Source organism: Leptonychotes weddellii, chromosome 8, assembly GCF_054177405.1.
Source record: "Leptonychotes weddellii isolate Sample4059 chromosome 8, ASM5417740v2, whole genome shotgun sequence".
Taxonomy (NCBI): Eukaryota; Metazoa; Chordata; class Mammalia; order Carnivora; family Phocidae; genus Leptonychotes; species Leptonychotes weddellii.
The window spans coordinates 126,100,960-126,120,089 of NC_138376.1; the positions used below are offsets into that span (position 1 = coordinate 126,100,960).

Sequence of the window (19,130 nt, forward strand, 5' to 3'; positions counted from 1 at the left end):
TGACTGTTTCCACACCTCTTTGTCAATTCAACTACTTTTTCATCATCTCCAGTCTTGAGCTCTATTTAAATGCTAAGGATTTGAATGGTATTAAACATATTACTGTCCATATTCTTACATGATTTTATTCTTGTATCTAACTTTGTAAATTGAATTTTGTAAATTTAGAAATTGTCTGTGAGTAGTTTAAAAAGGTTTTAGTAACATATTAAAAATTAAAATCTATTAAGAGAGTTTATGGCAAAATAGATTTAGACCCTCAGCCCAAATTCCTTTTGGTGTGAATAATAACTTTTATTATACAATACGAAGGTAAGCAAATAATTGCAAAGATGAATTTTCAAAGCAAAACAGAACTTTTAGATCTGGATTATCTTAAACCTATGGCTACTGTGTTTTAGAGGTAAATAATATGTAGTTTATTTTTTAAGTTGTCATGTATCAAAGAACAATCTCAGATAAGCAGAAATTGCTTAAATAGACACTATTTCAGATTTTCATTTCTTGCTTTTCTGTTCTCATGTGTAATTGTGCAATTCTACAAAGTTCCACATTAAAAAAAAATGTCTGACAAGAAAGAGACCTAAAATATTTTGAAAAATCTAAGGAAGAAGGGCATAATGAGGGAAGGTAATTGGGAGGTAGAAACTGGGTCACAATATGAAACAAAATAGTGTGTGTTTGTTTCTCTTCCCATTTGTTCTGCAATAAACCTAATCCTTCTCAAATTCCTCCAAATATCTGAGTCACTTGTGTTCATGACACAATCTTTTCAGCTTCTATTTGATCTCTGCCATTCTTCCTCTCCTGCTCAAGCACCTAATCCTTCGAATTACCCAGGTAGCCATCCATGTGGCCCCTGCCCACACCCACACCCTGAGCTACTAAAGTGGGGCCCCAGTTGGGGACCGAGGACCCACTTTACCCAGTGGAATTTTCCTCCCAGGTTAGGACAAGATTCTGGCATGACTTTCGGTCTGCCCTCCACATCCAATCTGTCCTCTATGGGCTCTGGGGGTGATGGCAAGGAACTTTGTGCTTATCCCTTGCATGGGTGACCAGAAAAGCAAGCAAGGCTACCTTATGATCTTGTGAAACCTTTCATTATAGCAAGAGTCTTGGGAACGGATTGCAAAACTGTCAGATTAATAACTATTGCAGTATTCAAATGTGTTCCATCCCTCATCCACTGGTATATTGGTTTTAGAACTTACACTCAAGCTGGGTCCCTTATCACACTTGATTTTAAAACCTTACTTAACTAGGCAAGCCACCTGGCTTAAAGACAGAAACCTAGATTTAAATCCAGGTATTCATGTTAACTGAGTGGCCTCAGACAAGTCAGTGAGCCATTCTGAGGCTCATGGAGTTGACCTTCGATTTTGATCCTATCCTTGTGGAGCTACTGTGGTGATATGACAAGATAATGTAAGCTCAGGGGATGGACGGATGGATGGATGAATAGATGGATGGTTGGATGGATGGATGGATGGATGGACGGAGAGATGGATGATGGATGGAAACTGTGATGTGCTAGACAAGGATTTGCTGCTGTTGTCTTCACAGAAGTTTGATGCCTAAAGCATGAATTCAGCATCTCCTAAGTGCCTTGTATGTGTGCTAGGTTCTATAAGAGTTAAGTAAAAAGATCTGGTCCCTATCCGCAGGGACTGACAGGTGTGACAAGTGCTACATAGGGACAAACAAAACGCAAGGGAGGATGGCCATATTAATTCCAAATGGGAGCCTTGAAAAGGTCTGATGAAGACTAGCCCTAAAGAGGGCTTACGATTTCTCCAGATGAACATTAAATGCATTCATTCTAGGCAGAGGGAACAGCATAGCAAAAGCACAAAAGCAGAGGGGATGTGGCACCTATTCAGAAAACAGTCAACAGTGTAGTTGGCCAAGAGCGTGGACAAGGAATGGGACTGAGGAGCAGAGGGAGTGACGGCTTGAGGATGCCGTAGGACAGAGGCTTCCCTGGAATCCACCCAATACTGAGCTGAGGCGTGTGACTTCAGGCCGAATTCGATGAGGAGAAGCTGACAGCAAGTGATGTCATTCATTCAGTCACCCACCACTTATTTATCATTACCTAGAGGTACCAAATACACGAAATACACTGGTGAAGAGGATACAGCCCTGACCTCAAGGAGACTTCCGTGTCAGGGAGAAAAATGGGCAACTGCACCAGAAACCTCCATCCTCGTGATAAATGCTGTGATGGGGTGAGTAGGGAGTGCCAGGGCATCCAGAGGAGAGACAGCTGACCCAGGCTGGGGGAGTCAAAGAGGGAGTTCCAAATTCAAGACTTGCCCACCAGGCCGCAGAGAGGTCCCTGGAGGGAGAGAGTGCAACAGAACAGGGAGAATGGGAAGAGAAATGCATTTGAGAGACCTCTGTCGTGCTCCAGGTGAGGGGTCAGGGAAGCTCATTTATGACAGTGGGGCAGATAATGAAAGGCAAAAGAAAGGCATCGTGGCATGGACAGCAAGCCCATCAGCTATTTTTTTTTTTTTTTTTTACAAACTTCATGAAATGCCGAATGTATTGAAAAAACTTTATGACTCAAACAGAAAACAGTTTTTCTTATTTGAAGTTTTCACTGGTTCTGCCAGCAAGTTCCCCTAATCCTTCCAAATGCAAATTTAATATGGGACAGATACACTGTGATGAGTAATACAGAAGCCCAACTTCCTTGGCCCCGGTGGGCCGGAGCGCCTGCGAGCTGGCCTGGGGGTGCTGGGCAGTGTCTGTCCTCGGTCGACGCACGCAAACAGGTCTGAGCTCATTTCCTCTGTATCTGCTGGAGCTCCACTGAGTGTGCTTCTCGCCCCGCTTTCCTCTGTGACTATGTTGCCTGTTTCGTTTGCCCTGCACCACCACCACAACAAAAATGGAGATGAGAATCAACTCTTTATTTCAACAGCAGAGAAAGAATTATTTCGTTAACTGGTATATTGATATCCCAAGAACTGCTTACCGTGCCAAGTTATTAAGAATAAGTAGACGAGGGGCAAATTAAACTTTGAATCACCTGTTCCTTTGGGCAAGATACATAAACTAAATTGACTGCAACCAAATGTCATATTATTTACATGGCGTGAACAATTTATTTCCCAAAAATGTGCTCGACAAAAGATTTGAATTTGCTCTTAAGCGTATAATGGATCCCACTTAATAGTGACGCTCTCTGTGTGCCCTTCTCTCTATAATTAAATCATATGGAAAAATGTCACAAAACAAAATAAAATGTATTTATTTCAGCCATATCTTCCCACAGCATGACATGAAGTCTGAAAAAAAGAATCGCTAAGCATTTTTATGCCATCTGTGCTGGTAGGGGATACGTTTCCCAAGCACGTCACTGTAAAATGTTCCATTTTGAATTAAGCATAGTCTACTTATTACTATCTAGTATCTGGCCAAATGAGTACCATGTTGGACAGAATTCCAGATCTGATACAATATTCTTACTTTCCTATATGCTATTTTTTTTTAGCAAAACTAGTCCACCATAATGTCTGTTACTGGATTTCAAGAGATCCGAAAGAGAGGAGTCATCAACATATTATTGTATTTGTGTTAAAATCTCCATGCTTTTTCATCTGAATAAAGTTCCAAAAGTATTTTCTAACAATTGAAATTATAGCTTCTTATAAGCAGAATATGGATCACTGTGACAACTTGGGTAATGACATTATTTGGAGCTGATAATCCCCTGTTGCAGAAGGAGAGCTAACACTTCTCTACAATCAAAAAAGCTGTTGTTTCACTTAGCTTATGAAGCATAAAGTTATAGCCATTAAAACTTCTGCTTTTCCAACAAAATAAACCTAAGGCTTTCCTTTGCCGTTATTATGACTAAATTTTATGAATACTTGTAGAAAATTTTATCTCCTATACTCAATAAGGCCTTCTCACAGTTTGTTTATGAGATGTGAAAATCCCATAAATTTATCACAGGGCTGCTTGATTGACTCAGAGAAACACCAGAGTTCCAGCTTCAACACAAATGCAACATGACTTAGCGCAGTCTGCGTGATCCTTCCAAGTTTGTCTCCCAGATGCCATACATCACGTCATTGTTTGGAAACATATGTGAATAATAAAATGTAACCTTCTTTACGAATGAAAAATACTTTATTTTTTAATAAAAGATTTTATTTATTTATTTGAGAGAGTGAGCGAGAGAGCACAAGCAGGGGGCGGGGGGAGGGGGCGCAGGGACAGAGGGGAGGGAGGAGCAGTCTCCCTGCTGAACAAAGAGCCCGATGAGGGACTCAGTGAAGGACTCGATCCCAGGACCCTGAGATCATGACCTGAGTGGAAGGCAGACGCTTAAGCGAGGCACCCTGAAAAGTACTTTATAACTGTGTTGAGCTCCTTCTAGTTATAATCTTCCCAAGTCAATGATATTTATGCTAAAACTTCAAACATAGCTAAATTAAGAAGATAGGATTTACTTGAAAATAATTTAACATCAAGTTGTCCATTTTAATCATGTTAGAAAAGCTACAATTTTTCTAAAATTATCAGTTATACAGTTTGTCATAAAATCAAGGGCTGGATTTACCTATCTTGATTCTACCCAAAGCTCTGAAAAGTTTGAAATTTCCATGGAGTTTTGGAAGTCCCATTTCCTTTAAAACCAACCCCACTATCTCCTGTAAGCCACTTTTTAAAAAATTTAAATTCAATTAATTAACATATAATGTATTATTTGTTTCAGGGGTACAGGTCTGTGATTCATCAATCTTGTATAACACCCAGTGCTCATTACAACACATACCTTCCCCAAAGTCCATCATCCAGTTACCCAACCCCCCACCACCCCCTCCCCTCCAGCAACCCTCAATTTGTTTCCTAAGATTAAGGGTCTCTTATGGTTTGTCTCCCTCTCTGATTTTGTCTTGTTTCATTTTTTTCTCTCTTCCCCTATAATCCTATGCCTTGTTTCTTAAATTCCACATATCAGTGAGATCATATGATAAATGTCTTTCTCTGATTGACTTATTTCACTTAGCATAATACCCTCTAGTTCCATCCATGTTGTTGCAAATGGCAAGATTTCACTTTTTGATGGCTGCATAATATCCCATTGTATAAATATACCACATCTTCTTTATCCATTCATCTGTCGAAGGACATCTGGGCTCTTTCCATAGTTTTGGCTATTGTGGACATTGCTGCTGTAAACATTAGAGAGCAGGTGCCCCTTCAGATCACTACCTTTGTATCTTTGGGGTAAATACCTGGTAATGCAATTGCTGGGTTGTAGGGTAGCTCTATTATCAACTTTTTGAGGAACCTCTATACTGTTTTCCAGAGTGTCCCTTAAGCCACTTTTGACGATGATAGTGTGTGCAAAGGTGATTTGTGGACTATTAGATGAGACAAAAAGTTTTCACCGCCGATAATATTATTATGATGATCATGATAATTGTGGCAGTGACTCTTTCCAGTGTTGGTCCCACGTGTTCCCACATGAACACAGTACTTTTTTCTGTGATATTAATTTTATCAACTGATTGTCTTTATTTTGAACATTCTTTTGTACCCTGCCTTTGATATTGACCTTCAGTGTCTTCTCTCTATGGCTTATTCTTCCATGTAACTGCAGGGTAGGGTCCAAATCACAGATGTTGAAGTATCCTATAGGAATCATTAGAGGCAGTCCAAAATACATCTGTCAAAGCACTGAATGGATTCTGCTTGTGTCCCTATTCTAATTCAAACAAACAAACAAAAAGCCCACCCGAAAAAGACTTTGAGTCTTTTTTTTTTTTTTTTTAGTGAAAATGTGACTTTCCTTTGGGTCAGCTATGATTCCTTACGTATTTACCTCTTAGTTGGAGCTGAGCTTTTCCTCAGGTCCAGGGAAGACCACCTTTACCAAAAGAGCAAATGAATCCATTTCAAATTCTCACTTTTTTTTCTGTGAACTGTATTCTCTGGTCACCTACATGAATATTTTCAAATGAGATTTTTTCAAGTGCTTTCCCTTCCTAACTTTCGTGGAGTACTAGAGGTTGTGGCCATAATATTCTAGCACAAAATATGGATTAATTTTCAGTCTGAAAGTTTGAAAGTTCACGTACTGATTTTGCCAATTGCAAAGGATGCTGATATTTGAATAAACACTTCCAGAACTGAAGCTAATACCATTCAGTGGTATACATGGTTATTTCCTCTTTCTTTTGAAATCCAGAAGGGTAGGTCTACTTGTTCCTAATTTTGTTATTAGTTATTAATTTTTCTCTAGGTGCTCTGCTGAACCTTCTTTGGACCAAATATCACAAAAAAACAAAAATGTGCAGCAATACGGATTTAAATGAGAAGTTAATTCTGGTCGTACCTTTTTTAATTAATAAAAACAGTCATGATCAGGATACATTACACTGAGCAAACTTAGGATAAAATTAACTACAGTGCATGGCTTCCCATTTGATGTTCAGGAATCTGGTTTAGAGAAAGAAAGGAAGTACCACCATTCTTCAGCCTGGAGAAGACAAGGTGATGGTGGCAGCAGATGGCTCCGTTTCTGAAGGAGATGTGTTCACTCACCTCTCCATTAAATGTCTTTCCATTAAGGGTCATGTGCCTGCAGTTTTCTCCAAGTGCCTCTAGGGGGTAATCTTCCATTTTTGGTAACGACCTCTCTAGTTGGTATGGGACCAACCTCACACATCTTTCAAGGAGAAGCCTTACTCTCTTGTGACATAATCCACTGCCATAGGGTTAACTAATCTTTTATACTCATTATTCTTCTTGTGCCTGATAGCTGGGAAGAGTCTTGCATCAGGTAAGCATACCTCTTAAAAGGCATAGTCTCCTCCATGCATGTGCCTTTGATCCACACCTTGCATTGATGGCCAATCTCTATATACTGTCTGTCACAAACATCCCACCCAGTGGCGGTCACTTCCACCTCTCCAAAACCAGAGCTAAGCCTCTTCTCAGCTCTTCTTCTATAGGGGTATTCCAGTTCCCTCACCTTGTACAACTTAGATCTTTTTGTTCTTCCTCTTATTCTCCTATTCACTTTCATCTGTAGCCTATACTTAATCTGGAAATCTCCATATTATCTTATAACACAGCTCCTAAATGTCATTTTATCAAATGAACTACAGAAGTGAAAGGACTTCACCTGTGATGATAGCAAAATTCTCAGAAATTGTTAGGTTTGCTTTTCTGTGGAACATGAACATTATGACTTTTGTATCAACAATTAGTAATGTAGCTCATTTAATTTGGTTTTGATATTTCAAAAGACAAAAAAATGCACGTCCAACCATAATTTTAAAAACAAAACAGAACATGTTGGTGGCTACGTTAAGAATCATTCAGTGACAAGTAGTATTTTGAAGAAATGGTCACTATAATGTGATATTGCCTGGGAAGAACAAACTCCCAAGGGAGGAGAATCACAGTGCTGATAGTTAGTAACAGCATTGGCAGGCTGCTTACTGAATCCCGGGCTGTGTGTTAAACAATGTATCTGCTTTATCACATTTTATCTTCACCACCCAATGAGGCAAGTATTGCTGTTCCTACTTTACAGATGAGGGAACCGAGGCCCAGAGAAGTTACACCATTTGCCCACGATCGCATAGTATTGGAAGTGGGACTCCCTCAGTCTGTGTGCCCTAAAGCACAGAGTCCTATCCATTCCCATTGATGTATCAATAACAGCATGACAACTACAGTTCTTCTCAGTGGCAAAAGGATTCACTACTAATCCAGAAATAAAATAAACTTTCCCCCCAATTTCTCACGATCTCTAAATCTATACTGGTCAGCTGGAACAGCTAGGCAGTGAAAAGGCAATGGAAGTATATGAAAGGGTGAGAAGAAGAGACAGGAAAACTTAACAGGTTGGAAAAGAACCGTCCTTCCCTGGAGTAACGTGAGCCTATGGGTTATGAGGTCCTTGTGGAAAGTTGACCTCAATTGGCCCAGATTGGTAGCAGTGCCCTGAGGACACCTCTCCTGAGAGTCTGGAAGAGTCAGCTCTCCCCACTGGCAGCACATGGGTGGGGAGGGGGCATTTTCCACCACAGACTCTACCATGCAATTATTTTTATGTCAAAATCATAAGAAGACCTTGGACTTGGCACACAATGTTAATAGACCTGCACCGCGTTAGGACCCTGTTTGTCCTTGGTCTTCTCCTCAGCAAGAGCCCCAATAAATATGCAAATTACAAAAGTGTCTTCCAAACATAAAAATATCTTTCCTTATAATCCCAGGAAGCTCTTAGCTTCTACATTTTATTAAAGCCACAGTTATTATTTTAGAACAAGGTCTTGTGCCTTCTTGGTATATACTTAAAACTTGCAAATCGCTTTTTAATGTCTTAAATTTGCAGCCAGCATTGGAAATTTGCAATTACCCTACCTTGGTCAACTCAGAAGGTTTTACTCCCTCAACCTAAATATGCCAGCCTTAACTTCACATGCAATTCTCTAAATGGAAGTTACCAAAAATACAACACAGATAACTGAATTTTTTTCTACTTCAGTTATTTTAATTGCCTGAAACTATATTTGCTTAGACATCAGGGTAAATAGGAATTTGCCCCAGAGAAAGCCTTTTCGACCCAAGTCATTGAATGATTTTTATTAGTGCACACACACATACACACACGTGCGCACACACACACACACAATCTGAGAATACATAAACACTTCAGCAGGACTTTTTCCTGGGAAAAAGAATACAGCATGCATTGATTAACACAATTTCTTGCTTCCTTCTCTTTTACTGGAGCCTGAAGCCCAGATGAGAGAGTTTGCGGGGGAGTTAGGAGATCTGGGTTCAGGGCATGCTTTTGGCACTGAAGAACTGTGTGATCTCCAGAACATTCTAGACTTCTTGCCTTCAGTTCCTTTCTTTAACACAAACATCGGTATGCCAATTCGATTTTAAAATATTCACAGACTTGACCTAATCATTTTTTAATACTAGGGACTAAACCTAAGAAGATAATTAAAGACAGGAAGAAACATAAATACCTAGATATTTTAAATGTGTGTTTAATAGTTATGGAGAGACGGAAATAAGTTAAATGTCCACCAATATAAAAATGGTCAAATAAATTATGTTTTATTACTATGATGGAATATAATGTTGCCATTTAAATGAATGAGAGCATTTTAAGGTCATAATAAAATTATCAAAATATAAAATCAAGTTAAAAATCAAGGTATAGGGGTGCCTGGGTGGCTCAGTCGTTAAGCGTCTGCCTTCAGCTCAGGTCATGGTCCCAGGTCCTGGGATCGAGCCCCACATCGGGCTCCATGCTCGGCGGAAAGCCTGCTTCTCCGTCTCCCACTCCCCCTGCTTGTGTTCCCTCTCTTGCTGTGTCTCTTTCTGTCAAATAAATAAATAAAATATTTTTTAAAAAATAAAAATCAAGGTATAGAACATATGTGATAGAGTCTTACTCGTGCACTAATGTGTGTGATTAAGTACACACAAGGAAGCACATAATGGCAGTGATGGCTATTTCTTGGTAGGGAGAGGATACATGACTGTTCTCTTCATCCTTTGCTTTGTTTACCACCTCTTCCACAATGAACAGTATAATCAGAAAAAAAAAAGTTACCTTAAAAATTAAAATATTGGCTTGAGCTAAATTCTCTCTAAATTTCTTTACAATTTTAAACATTTATTCCATAACCAAAAAAAAAAAATTCAAAAGTAACACATAGGATTTGGAATTCCCAAAAACAGTCAGTCCTCAGGACAGAAACATTTTGTGCCATGGTCCCAGCTCATCCAGGACAACACTGTAGAAGAGCTGCGTGCTGGGGCCATAAAGATCCCATAACCCCTTTTAGGAACCCCCAATACGACTGTTCTCCATCATGACATAGGTTTCCTCCTCTAGACTCTATCTTTAGGCTTTTGAATCCTGCAATAAGGTAGGAGCATCCTAACTTATGTAAGAATCATCACTTTGCTCTTCTATCTCCCCACACATTTCAAATGATTTTTGCCTCCAGACCTCCAGAACATGGGATAGTGATTCAAGTCTCTGCTTCCCTTTTTATACAAAATGCTTTTAAGGTCACTCTTTCTACACTAAAAAGCAGAAAAGTACCTTAGTGGGTGTCTGGAAGTTCCCAAAGCAGCAGTCCCCACCCACACTTGACCAGCACTTCGTGAGTTCCTGGTTTAAAATTGTAGAGTGGTGGTGTCTAGTTCCTCCCCGATCTTCAGGCTTTACTCTGAGCTCCCAATGGTAAAGATACTTAAATGCAGAAAGGTTGGCATGCGTTCCCTTGAGCAGCTGCTAACTGAACATTTATGACGAGGCAAAAAAAAAATCCAAAGTAACCAAGTAGTTCTTTCACTACCCTTTGTAAGAGAATGCATGACTCAGGAGTGCACAGCCATCCACAGTGCTCCTCCCAAATAATGCTGTTGACCTGGAAATGATTTCTTATGTGAAATCTCCTTTCCCTCTGGCTTAGAGGGCATGTTGCCATCCAGTCTGAACATGGAACAGAGGAGCGAGAATTTGACTCATACCATTTCCAGCTCCCAGTGCCTAGTCATAGGATCATAGACACGTATTCTACTGCATACCAACCCATCTATCTCATTACCTTCCTGTAGAGCCATAGCAAAGCCATGGCTAACTCATGGAAAGGGTTCTATTATAGGGACCATTCAGGAGAATCGCAGACTCCAAGTTTGTCAGTTGTCACTCTCAGGTCAGGAAATGATTTCATGTATTCAACTTATACCTCTCATAACAGTGTGTCAGTTTCTTACTCAATTTTCACTCAAGGTGGAAGATAGCTGGGCATCATCTCTATGACTATTATTGCCATGACAGTCACTGTGGCTAATGGTGCTGTGGCCACTTGGGGCGCCTACCTTTACCTCAGTCACCTCCTTTAATCTTCACAGCAATCATAAGTCGGAGGTCTCGTGTTTACCTTTTTATACAGGCAAATGAAAACTCAGAGCGATGAAGACATTTGTCCAAAGTGCAGCTAGTTAGTAGCAGAGCTAAAATAGCAACCCAGGTCTCCCACATCACCTACTTGTATAATTGAAAGCTACTCATTTCCCCCTTTCTTAATCTTCATTAGGCGAATTGTCCCAGACTCTCATCCTATTTCCTAACCCAGAACTCTATTCCTCTAAATTCGTTGCTGATGTTGTTTGTTGAGAAGAAGGGGCACTAGATTAGTATTTTCTCTGAAACCTACTCTTTTAAGACCTGCCCTTTGGGTTTGATCTGAGGAGTTGGGGGAAGGAGAGTTAATTTTAAATCGAGGGTAACAATGTCTGCTCCAAAATCTCTCAGGGGAGGCGATCTGGTTGGAAGGGGCTAAGGAGATTCTCTTGAAACTGTGTTTGCAGAGTAAGCACAGAATTCTTACTTAGATTATACACTTATTTGAGTTGGTTTGGTGGGGAGAGACATAGGAAGGCCACAGCAAGTGGTTCGAGAGTACCCCCACCCAGCCACTTTTGATGCTACCACTCCTGAGGAATTGTGGGCAACAATTATTTTTGGTGGAATACTTCAGTGGATTTCTCTAGAAGCCCAAGGGGTGCATGAAAGCACTAGCTGCTGGAAATACAGCTCCTGGGGCGCACGATGGGGCCTGGGAGAGGTTAGGTGTCACACAGCACGTGAGCACAACATGACAGAGTGCTAAGCCAGATGGGATCCGAGTGACATCCATCAGAAGAGGAGGAATAGCTCTGCTTCCTCAGGTAGCATTTCCATCAAAGGAGCTCAGCACTTTTCAATTATAAGCCAACATTTTGCTTCTGGGTCAGGATGGGTCAGAAGATAAATTGGCTTTTTCAGTTTTGAATTTCCAATCTTGGAGACTAGAATCCTTTCTGATTTAATGTTCCAGTTCTCCTAGGGCACCTGGGTGGCTCAGTTGGTTAAGCAACTGCCTTCGGCTCAGGTCATGATCCTGGAGTCCCAGGATCGAGTCCCGCATCGGGCTCCCTGCTCGGCAGGGAGTCTGCTTCTCCCTCTGACCCTCCCCCCTCTCATGTGCTCTCTCTCTCAAATAAATAAATAAAATCTTTAAAAAAAAAAATAATGTTCCAGTTCTCCTATGCAAAGCCCAGGTAACACGTCTTTTCTGTTTTTTCTGGGTGCTTACCTAATTTAGGGATTTTGACTTCCAAGTCCAAATAACCTTACTCAGAGGAATAGCGAAATACAAGTAGATGAATTGAGTGATTACAAAATGTTAGTTGCTCCATCTTGTTTTCCCCTCCCTGTGGGGGCTTCTTCAATCTGTCTGCATACAGGCACTCACTTCGTCTTCACTCCTCCTTCACTCAGCTCCTTCATTTCCTCAGGTGGCCAGGACTGTAATTGGCCACAGAGGATGGGCAGGAGAAGCACACACATGTCCCTGGTCCTCTTGCAGTTACAAGAAAAGTTGTGCACGATCCAAGCTGTGTCACAAGAGGTAAAACTGTCCTACTCCTTAATAGACACTTTTCCCCGTGAATGGAAAACAAAGGAAGGTTCTCTGTGTTCACCAGCTGTCCTGCACAGGTAGTACACTAACCTGACCATGTCCTTGACTCTCTTTCTTTTGATTATCATTTGTCTATTCACGTAGTTAATGTTTCTTGAACACCTGTCCAGTAAGAGGCTCTGTTAAGTGCTAGAAATGGAAAGAAAGAGGAAGGAAGGGAGGGAGGAAAGAAGGGAGGGAGACAGGGAGAGGGGCAGAAACCCAGGCCAAATTCCTACTTTAAGGAGACTGCTTCCAAGTTCAGGAGATAAGCTGTACAAGGGCCATAGACAGATGCCAACGAAATGCCATCAGAGCCTGGTTTTAGAGATGAGGAAAGTTCATAAAACATCTCACCTAGACTTCAAAAGCAAGGCAGATGGGAAAAGCACAGTCTAGGCTGAGGGATAGCGTGAGTCAAGGCTTTGAACAGAAGCAACAGGTTTGCAGCAGTCGTGGCCCAGGAGAGACTGGAGAGAGGAGGGGGCCGAGGAGCAGTAGAGGGTGTTTGAGGACACGCCCGGAAGTCTGGCTTGATGCCACAGGCAGTAAGTTGCTGTTGAATATTTGCAAATACATGAGCGGCATAATCACCACTGTGCTTGGGGCCAGAGAGGGTGGCAACTGCTCTGGGGAGCTGGGGCCGGAATCAGGTGAGCGGGCCAGGAGGCGACCGCACTGCCAGGACAAAGAGCAGGAAGCCAAACCCAGGCGGCCAGTGGAAACTGCAGGAGATGGCCAGCAGGGGCCGCAGCACTGCTGGGGCCCCCCAGGCATCACCCATAACTGAGCAGCAGTTCATTACATGGATGGTCAGGGTGCAGGGAGGGAGAGAGAGAGATTGGGGAGCATCCATGTGAAGCCAACAACTGAAAATGTTAAGCTGAATAAATTACCAACCCAAATCTTGTGGTGAAGAAGCAAAGTAAGCCGAGAACAGTTCTATTCAAGAGCACCTGTATGTGAGAGGGGGAAGGGGGGAGAAGATGAGCCGGAGGGTGACCTAGAGGGCCAGAGCTTGGAGAGCAGAAGAGCCCCAGGTCAGAGAAGCCCACAGTAGAGAGTTTCCGAAACCAGGGTCTGGACACTATGTGGAAGCCACAGAGAGGGAAGGATGTGAAGACCAAGCCTGAGGAAGGGCTCCAGGCTGCGGCATCTTGGAGAATGTGTGGCCTCTGAGAGAGAAGTCACAGCAGAGCGGTGTGGGTAGAGGCCAGTCCACAGATGGCTGAGGGATGGTAAACCCCTCTTCTGAGAAACTGGAATAATGGACAATGGGAGTAAAAGAGCATTGAGAAAGAATGAGAAAAGGGAGGGTTTCTTTGGGGGGAGGGGGGAGGTGTGACCATGTTTTCCCAATCAGAAGAGCCTTGTGAAGACACCTGAGCTGGCTCGGGTTCCTCTCAGGCGCTTATATGGCCTCACGGACTTGTCCGCAGCTCTTACCCACTCACCATGGCTCAGTAGGTACGTGTCTTCCCCACTCCAGCACTTGTTCAGCAGAGGCTCCAATCTGCTCCACCTTGTTCTCCATCTGGCACTTCAAAGATGGCCAACTGCAGATTCAAGACAGAACAGGGAGCATTCATGTGAGAAAGTTCTGGAATAGGGAAAAAATAGATCGAGAGCAGAAGGGGCTCGGCCAGGAGGAACAAGAGTGAAAAGGAAGACAGAGAGAATGTGAGGAGGGTCCTGTGCAACGTCAAGCCCGTCTCCCATGTTCAAGTACACACTGAGGCCGGTGCTGCCAGATGCTGGAAACATCCATTCTCCCTTTATTCCGTAATAACCAAACTGCTGTTTTGTTCAGACCACTGCCCTCAGCAGCAAGACAAGATTCATAACTACCCCTAAAGTTGGGCATGTTGACTAATTTGTGGCCAGTGACAGAGGGGAAGTGTTGTGTGGCCTTCAGCTGGGGAGGGCAGATCTCTCGTCCTTCCTGAGTCTGGAACTCAGATGAGAAGGCTGAAGCTCCAGCAGCCATTTTTGTCTATGAAACAATCTTGAGACAGAAGACACATGCAAGACATTTAAATACAAAAGTAGAAGTCCAGTTCTCCTATGACTTTGTGGAGCTCTTAGGCTTCTTAATAGCCAGATTGTTTCCTTCCTGACTTTTACTGACATGAGAAAGAATTAGTGTCCGTCTCCCCTGAGCCAATATTATGTAGGGTTTTCTGTCACATGCAAGCAAACCTAATCTTTACTGCTAGACATACTAATAAAAGTTTGTGCATTGATAAGATGGGCCACATCTCCAGGCTCCCTGGGTCGGTGCCATAATGACCAAATGCCCAGCTTCTCCATCTTCCCCACAACCAGTCCAAAGACACAAGACAGAAAAGGAGGAATCAGGCACAATGGTTTCAGCCTTTTATATCATTGATAATTTTGTAGAACTCATTGTTTCAAATTGCCATTCAAAGATAAAACACTCATGTATCACAAGCAAATTTTGTTAAAAGTACATGTGACAATTCCTATTTGTGTTGATAGAGCTTTTTCTTTAAAAAGGCCAAATTCCTTCTGTTCTTATAGAATTAAAGTTTTTACTTTTCATTTGTTATGAGCTGAATTTTCAATTTGATGAAATAAGTCACAGAGACTTACCACTTGGGACTCAGTAAAATACCTTAACTTTTAAACCGTAGGTTTCTTTTTTAGAAATGGAAAGATGTTTTATGGTAAAAAGCTTTGCAGCTTGGACTGCACTGATAGCTTGTTATTCTTTGCTTATGCGTGTCATCTCAAAGGTGAGGGGGATCCACAGGACCCCTGCTAGGGAACTGAGACAGAAGGAAAGAAGCAGGCACAGTGGCAACTCCGTCTCTACCCTCTTTATCACTGACCCCTTGCTTATTTCCGAAGGAAATAAGGCACGGAGCCCGCAAGTGACCTGGGTGCCACCTTGGACAATGAGTATTCCTTTTAGGAGAATCTTACATGGCTAGCTGTCCTTGCATGTCCTGTGCTTGTGACCAGCTCCCTGGAGGCAGAGGACCATCTCCGAAAGCTCTTTATAACTATCTTAGCAATATCCAAAGCGTAAGCCATGAATCATCATCTAGTTCTAACCCATCTATCTACAAACGAAATTCTGAAGCCTGGACAAGTGAGCTATTTGCCCGAGGCTACACAGACAGGGGCTGTGACCTGGCATGGATCACAGCCCTCGTGAAATGCTCATGAACATTGAACACATGCTTGGCTCGCTGAATGACTGGCTCAAGTCATCCAGTGGCTAGACTTGTTTCAAGAGGTCTGTCTACAGATGACATTGACTCTGATATCACTTGTATTGCCTGGCTTTCTGTTCTGATCATTACACTCCTTTCCAAGCCATACATAATTGTTGTTTTCATCCTGTTTGCCCTTGTTCTTCACCTGTTCTTCCACCTGGCCTGCATCTTTGAAAGGGATTGAGCTTTTTGCTCAAGATTAAGTTTTCCTGCCCATTTCCTGGGCATATTTGCTTCCCCGGTGGAAAGCAGTCAGGGAGTCACTCGCTCAACTGGCACTTTCTGAAGAATGAGAAGCTCATAAAGATAAACACTTCCTTCCATTGGGGGAGCATGATGCTTGGGTTTATCAAAAAGAATATTCATGAAAATATCAGGAATCCTTTACAAGATTTTCTATTAACTAGTAGTACCCGCAATAACATTATTTACTATTATACTCCCATATGGAGTAATGAATTCACACCAGTTATTACGTGGATATAATAAATAGATCATGAAAATCCTGCTAAAGAGTTGCACTGAGTTTATGGGAGGGTTTCTGCACAGTCACCATGAAGCAGTTCAATCCCCTACTCTCTTCTAAGCAACTTGTTTGGTTGTTCAAGCACACGTAGAGGCCAAAAAGCTGTTTCTTAGGTTAGTATTATGCAGAAAATCAGCTTTTACTTTTCTTTTCTCGAAGATTATCCACAAATTATTAACAACAACCACTGCCCCTCATGGACTGATCACTTCATGATCACACGCCAAAGGCTGCATGTGCCTTGCCTGATGGTATCTGAAGTCCCATTATATATATTTTTTTCTTTGTTAAGTTTTATTTTAGTTCCAGTTAGTTAGCATACAGCATTATATCAGTTTCAGGTGTACGATACAGTGATTTGGCAATTCCGTCCATCACCCGTTGCTCATCAGGACAGGTGCACTCCTTAATCCCCGCTTAATTCCCACTTTACATACTTGAAAGTTAGGGCTCAGGCAGACAGTTACCCAAAGGGCACTCAGATTGCAAATGACAGAGCCAGGGTGTGGCTCAGATGTGTCAGCTCAAAATGTGTCTCTACCCAGCTTTGCAGCCTTTCCCAAAAGTCAAAGCAGCACCAAACCATTGGTCCCATGGCCGGGCGCGGGTGCAGCAGAGACTGGAGCTCAGGGACGCTGAGCTCACGGACGCCGGGCTGAGGGACCCCTCCCGGGTTGCTGGTAGATGCCTGCGCAGGGGTTTGAAATCGAGTCCGACTGACCGCATCTAACCACATCACTAGCACCACACCGCGGGCTATTCGGTAAACTCCGGGTGAGAGGAAGAGTACTTGATACAACCTTGCTAACCAGTAAGCATTAGCAAACGTTTGCCTCCCCACACAGCATCTCCGTGGCCATCTCGGTGATCCGGACGGCCACTTGGGGACAGCAGAGGTTCAGGGGCAATGAAAAGCTGAGCAGAGGACGGGGATGAAAGAACCAATTCTCCATTATTCCGTGGGTGCCTAGAGACGAACACTGTGAACTTGTTCCCGGCCTCCGCGTCTCATGACAGCTGTCGTCCTCCTGCCCCTTCCTCAGTCGCCACCGGCTGACCTGGCCCTGCGAGCGCATCCACATGTGTGGGGACTGAAAACTGCAGATCCTCTGCCTGAGGTGGCAAAACAAACAAACAAACAAAAACGGACATGCATCTGCTATTATAGACTTCGGGTCACTGCTTTGCCAACCGGACGGCAATGTTTCCTGAGTCGGGAACGGACGGTGTCCGCTTGTTCTCTCTCCACTAACCACTCCGTTCCTACAAACGCGTTTTAAACTCCTGAAGAAAAGCACCGTGCACACCCCAGTCCCGTGAGTTCTACCTGTCAGCTCTGCCTGCGAGGCCTGGCGAGGCCCACGGAAGTGCTGCTGAGTATCACGTTGCTGATCGGGAGATAGCACCATACCGGGACCAAGCGCGCCCGGCCTGCCGCTCAGAGCAACCACGTCGTTGACACCTCTCCCTTTTGGAGGGGTCTTAAACAAAGCCCCTAATCACTTTCCATCCTTACAGCTTTCCTGCTCTTAGGTAAGGTTTAAGGAGTCTTGGACACATTTCAACTCAGATAAGTTACCTAGGAACCCTCTATGGGCTTAACCTACTTAATTCCCCTAGTAGTTGCAATTGAAAGTGATAGGTTTTTCTAGGCCCTTTGTATTCCCCTGCTCGCTGGTGAAGTAGCTTTAGAGTCCACTTAGGCTTCTTTAGAGAGCCCACTGCTTCCCACCCACGAGGGACATCGTCGCTTTCACCTATTTCGGAAAATTCTGTTCAGCAGATCAGCTGATGGATGAAAGTTACTAAAGAAATCCCAATACTTTAGGCTTTGCTTAAATGAATAGCTGGTTTTACTTTCTTCTGGTTCTCCATTAAAGCACAATGCAAGAATAGTCTTTGGAATCTTCTCATCTACAAAATCAATCCAAATAAGGCTACTGATGAGGCTTATTGTCTTCGACCACGATAACAATCCTCACTAATTTCTGTGCTGCTGAAACAATCTCTAGAGTCATGATCTATTCAAAAAGAGACTCTTGCTGTTTAATGTGGTGCCTAATCTCAATTTGGGTCTGTTTTGCATCCAGTAGGCTTTGTTGGAAAGAAGACTCTCCAATTATTTAATTAACAAAATTAAGAAAACACACATTTAAACACTGACATGGATGTGAAATGATAACTCCTTACATAAATGTGAACTTCCACCTATATCATCTCATTTCATCTTTCCAAGTAAAATGGTGATGTAAGCATTCTCCTACTTTATTGACAAGGAGACGGAAACTTGTAGGTACTCATTGACCTGTTGGAGGTCACAGAAGAAGTCATTTGCTGAGCGCACTCTCGTTGGATGGTTCTAACAGGAACTCCATTTTGCCTACCCTGAGGAGAGTGGTCAGTAAGCTGGGTGCTGTGAGTCTGGAGGAGGGAGAGATTCTGGCAGCCTTTCTCAGTTAAGGAAGCTTGTGGAAGAAACACAGCTTGAGGAATGGGTAGGATTTGAATGGTCCAGAAGGTGCAGCCATGAAACCATGGGGCTGGTCTGTGTGACCAATACACACTAGTTGAAGGAGGGAAGAATGAGTGAATGAGGATGGAGGGCATCTGAGATCAGGAAAATGATCTAAGAGGGTAAGAAGGTGAAAATGCCCCTGGCGTGCTCAGGGGACACTGAGAGGACAGTGGCTCTGGGAGGAGTTCCATCTTGAGCAGAGGAGGATGGGAGCTGGGAGGCCCTCTGTGGGTGTGCAGGGAACTGGTACCAGGCCAATAAGGGGAGAACTGCACTGCTTTTGACGGAAGAACTTTATCCTGAAAACAATGGGAAGCCAATGGCCACCT

The 19,130-nt window shown here is 42.9% G+C and overlaps 1 protein-coding gene across 8 annotated transcripts in view; it reads right to left on the reverse strand.

Moving 5' to 3' along the window:
- Positions 1–269: 269 nt before the first annotated feature.
- LOC145723168 (uncharacterized) overlaps positions 270–19,130 on the reverse strand; it is a 150,795-nt gene continuing 131,934 nt past the window's right edge. For 6 of the 8 annotated variants that reach the window (XR_014148050.1, XR_014148056.1, XR_014148054.1 and 3 more), the window contains 2 exons: positions 13,973–14,074; positions 270–2,877 (listed from right to left, as the gene is read on the reverse strand). Coding sequence is in view for 1 of the 8 variants with exons in the window: in XM_081829287.1 (XP_081685413.1) it covers positions 2,652–2,877; positions 13,973–14,074 (328 nt within the window). In the remaining 7 variants the exon portion in view is untranslated. Of the gene's footprint in view, positions 2,878–7,234; positions 9,379–10,111; positions 10,490–13,972; positions 14,075–19,130 lie in introns of those variants that run through there. The other 2 variants (XR_014148052.1, XR_014148051.1) reach the window with 2 other exon arrangements.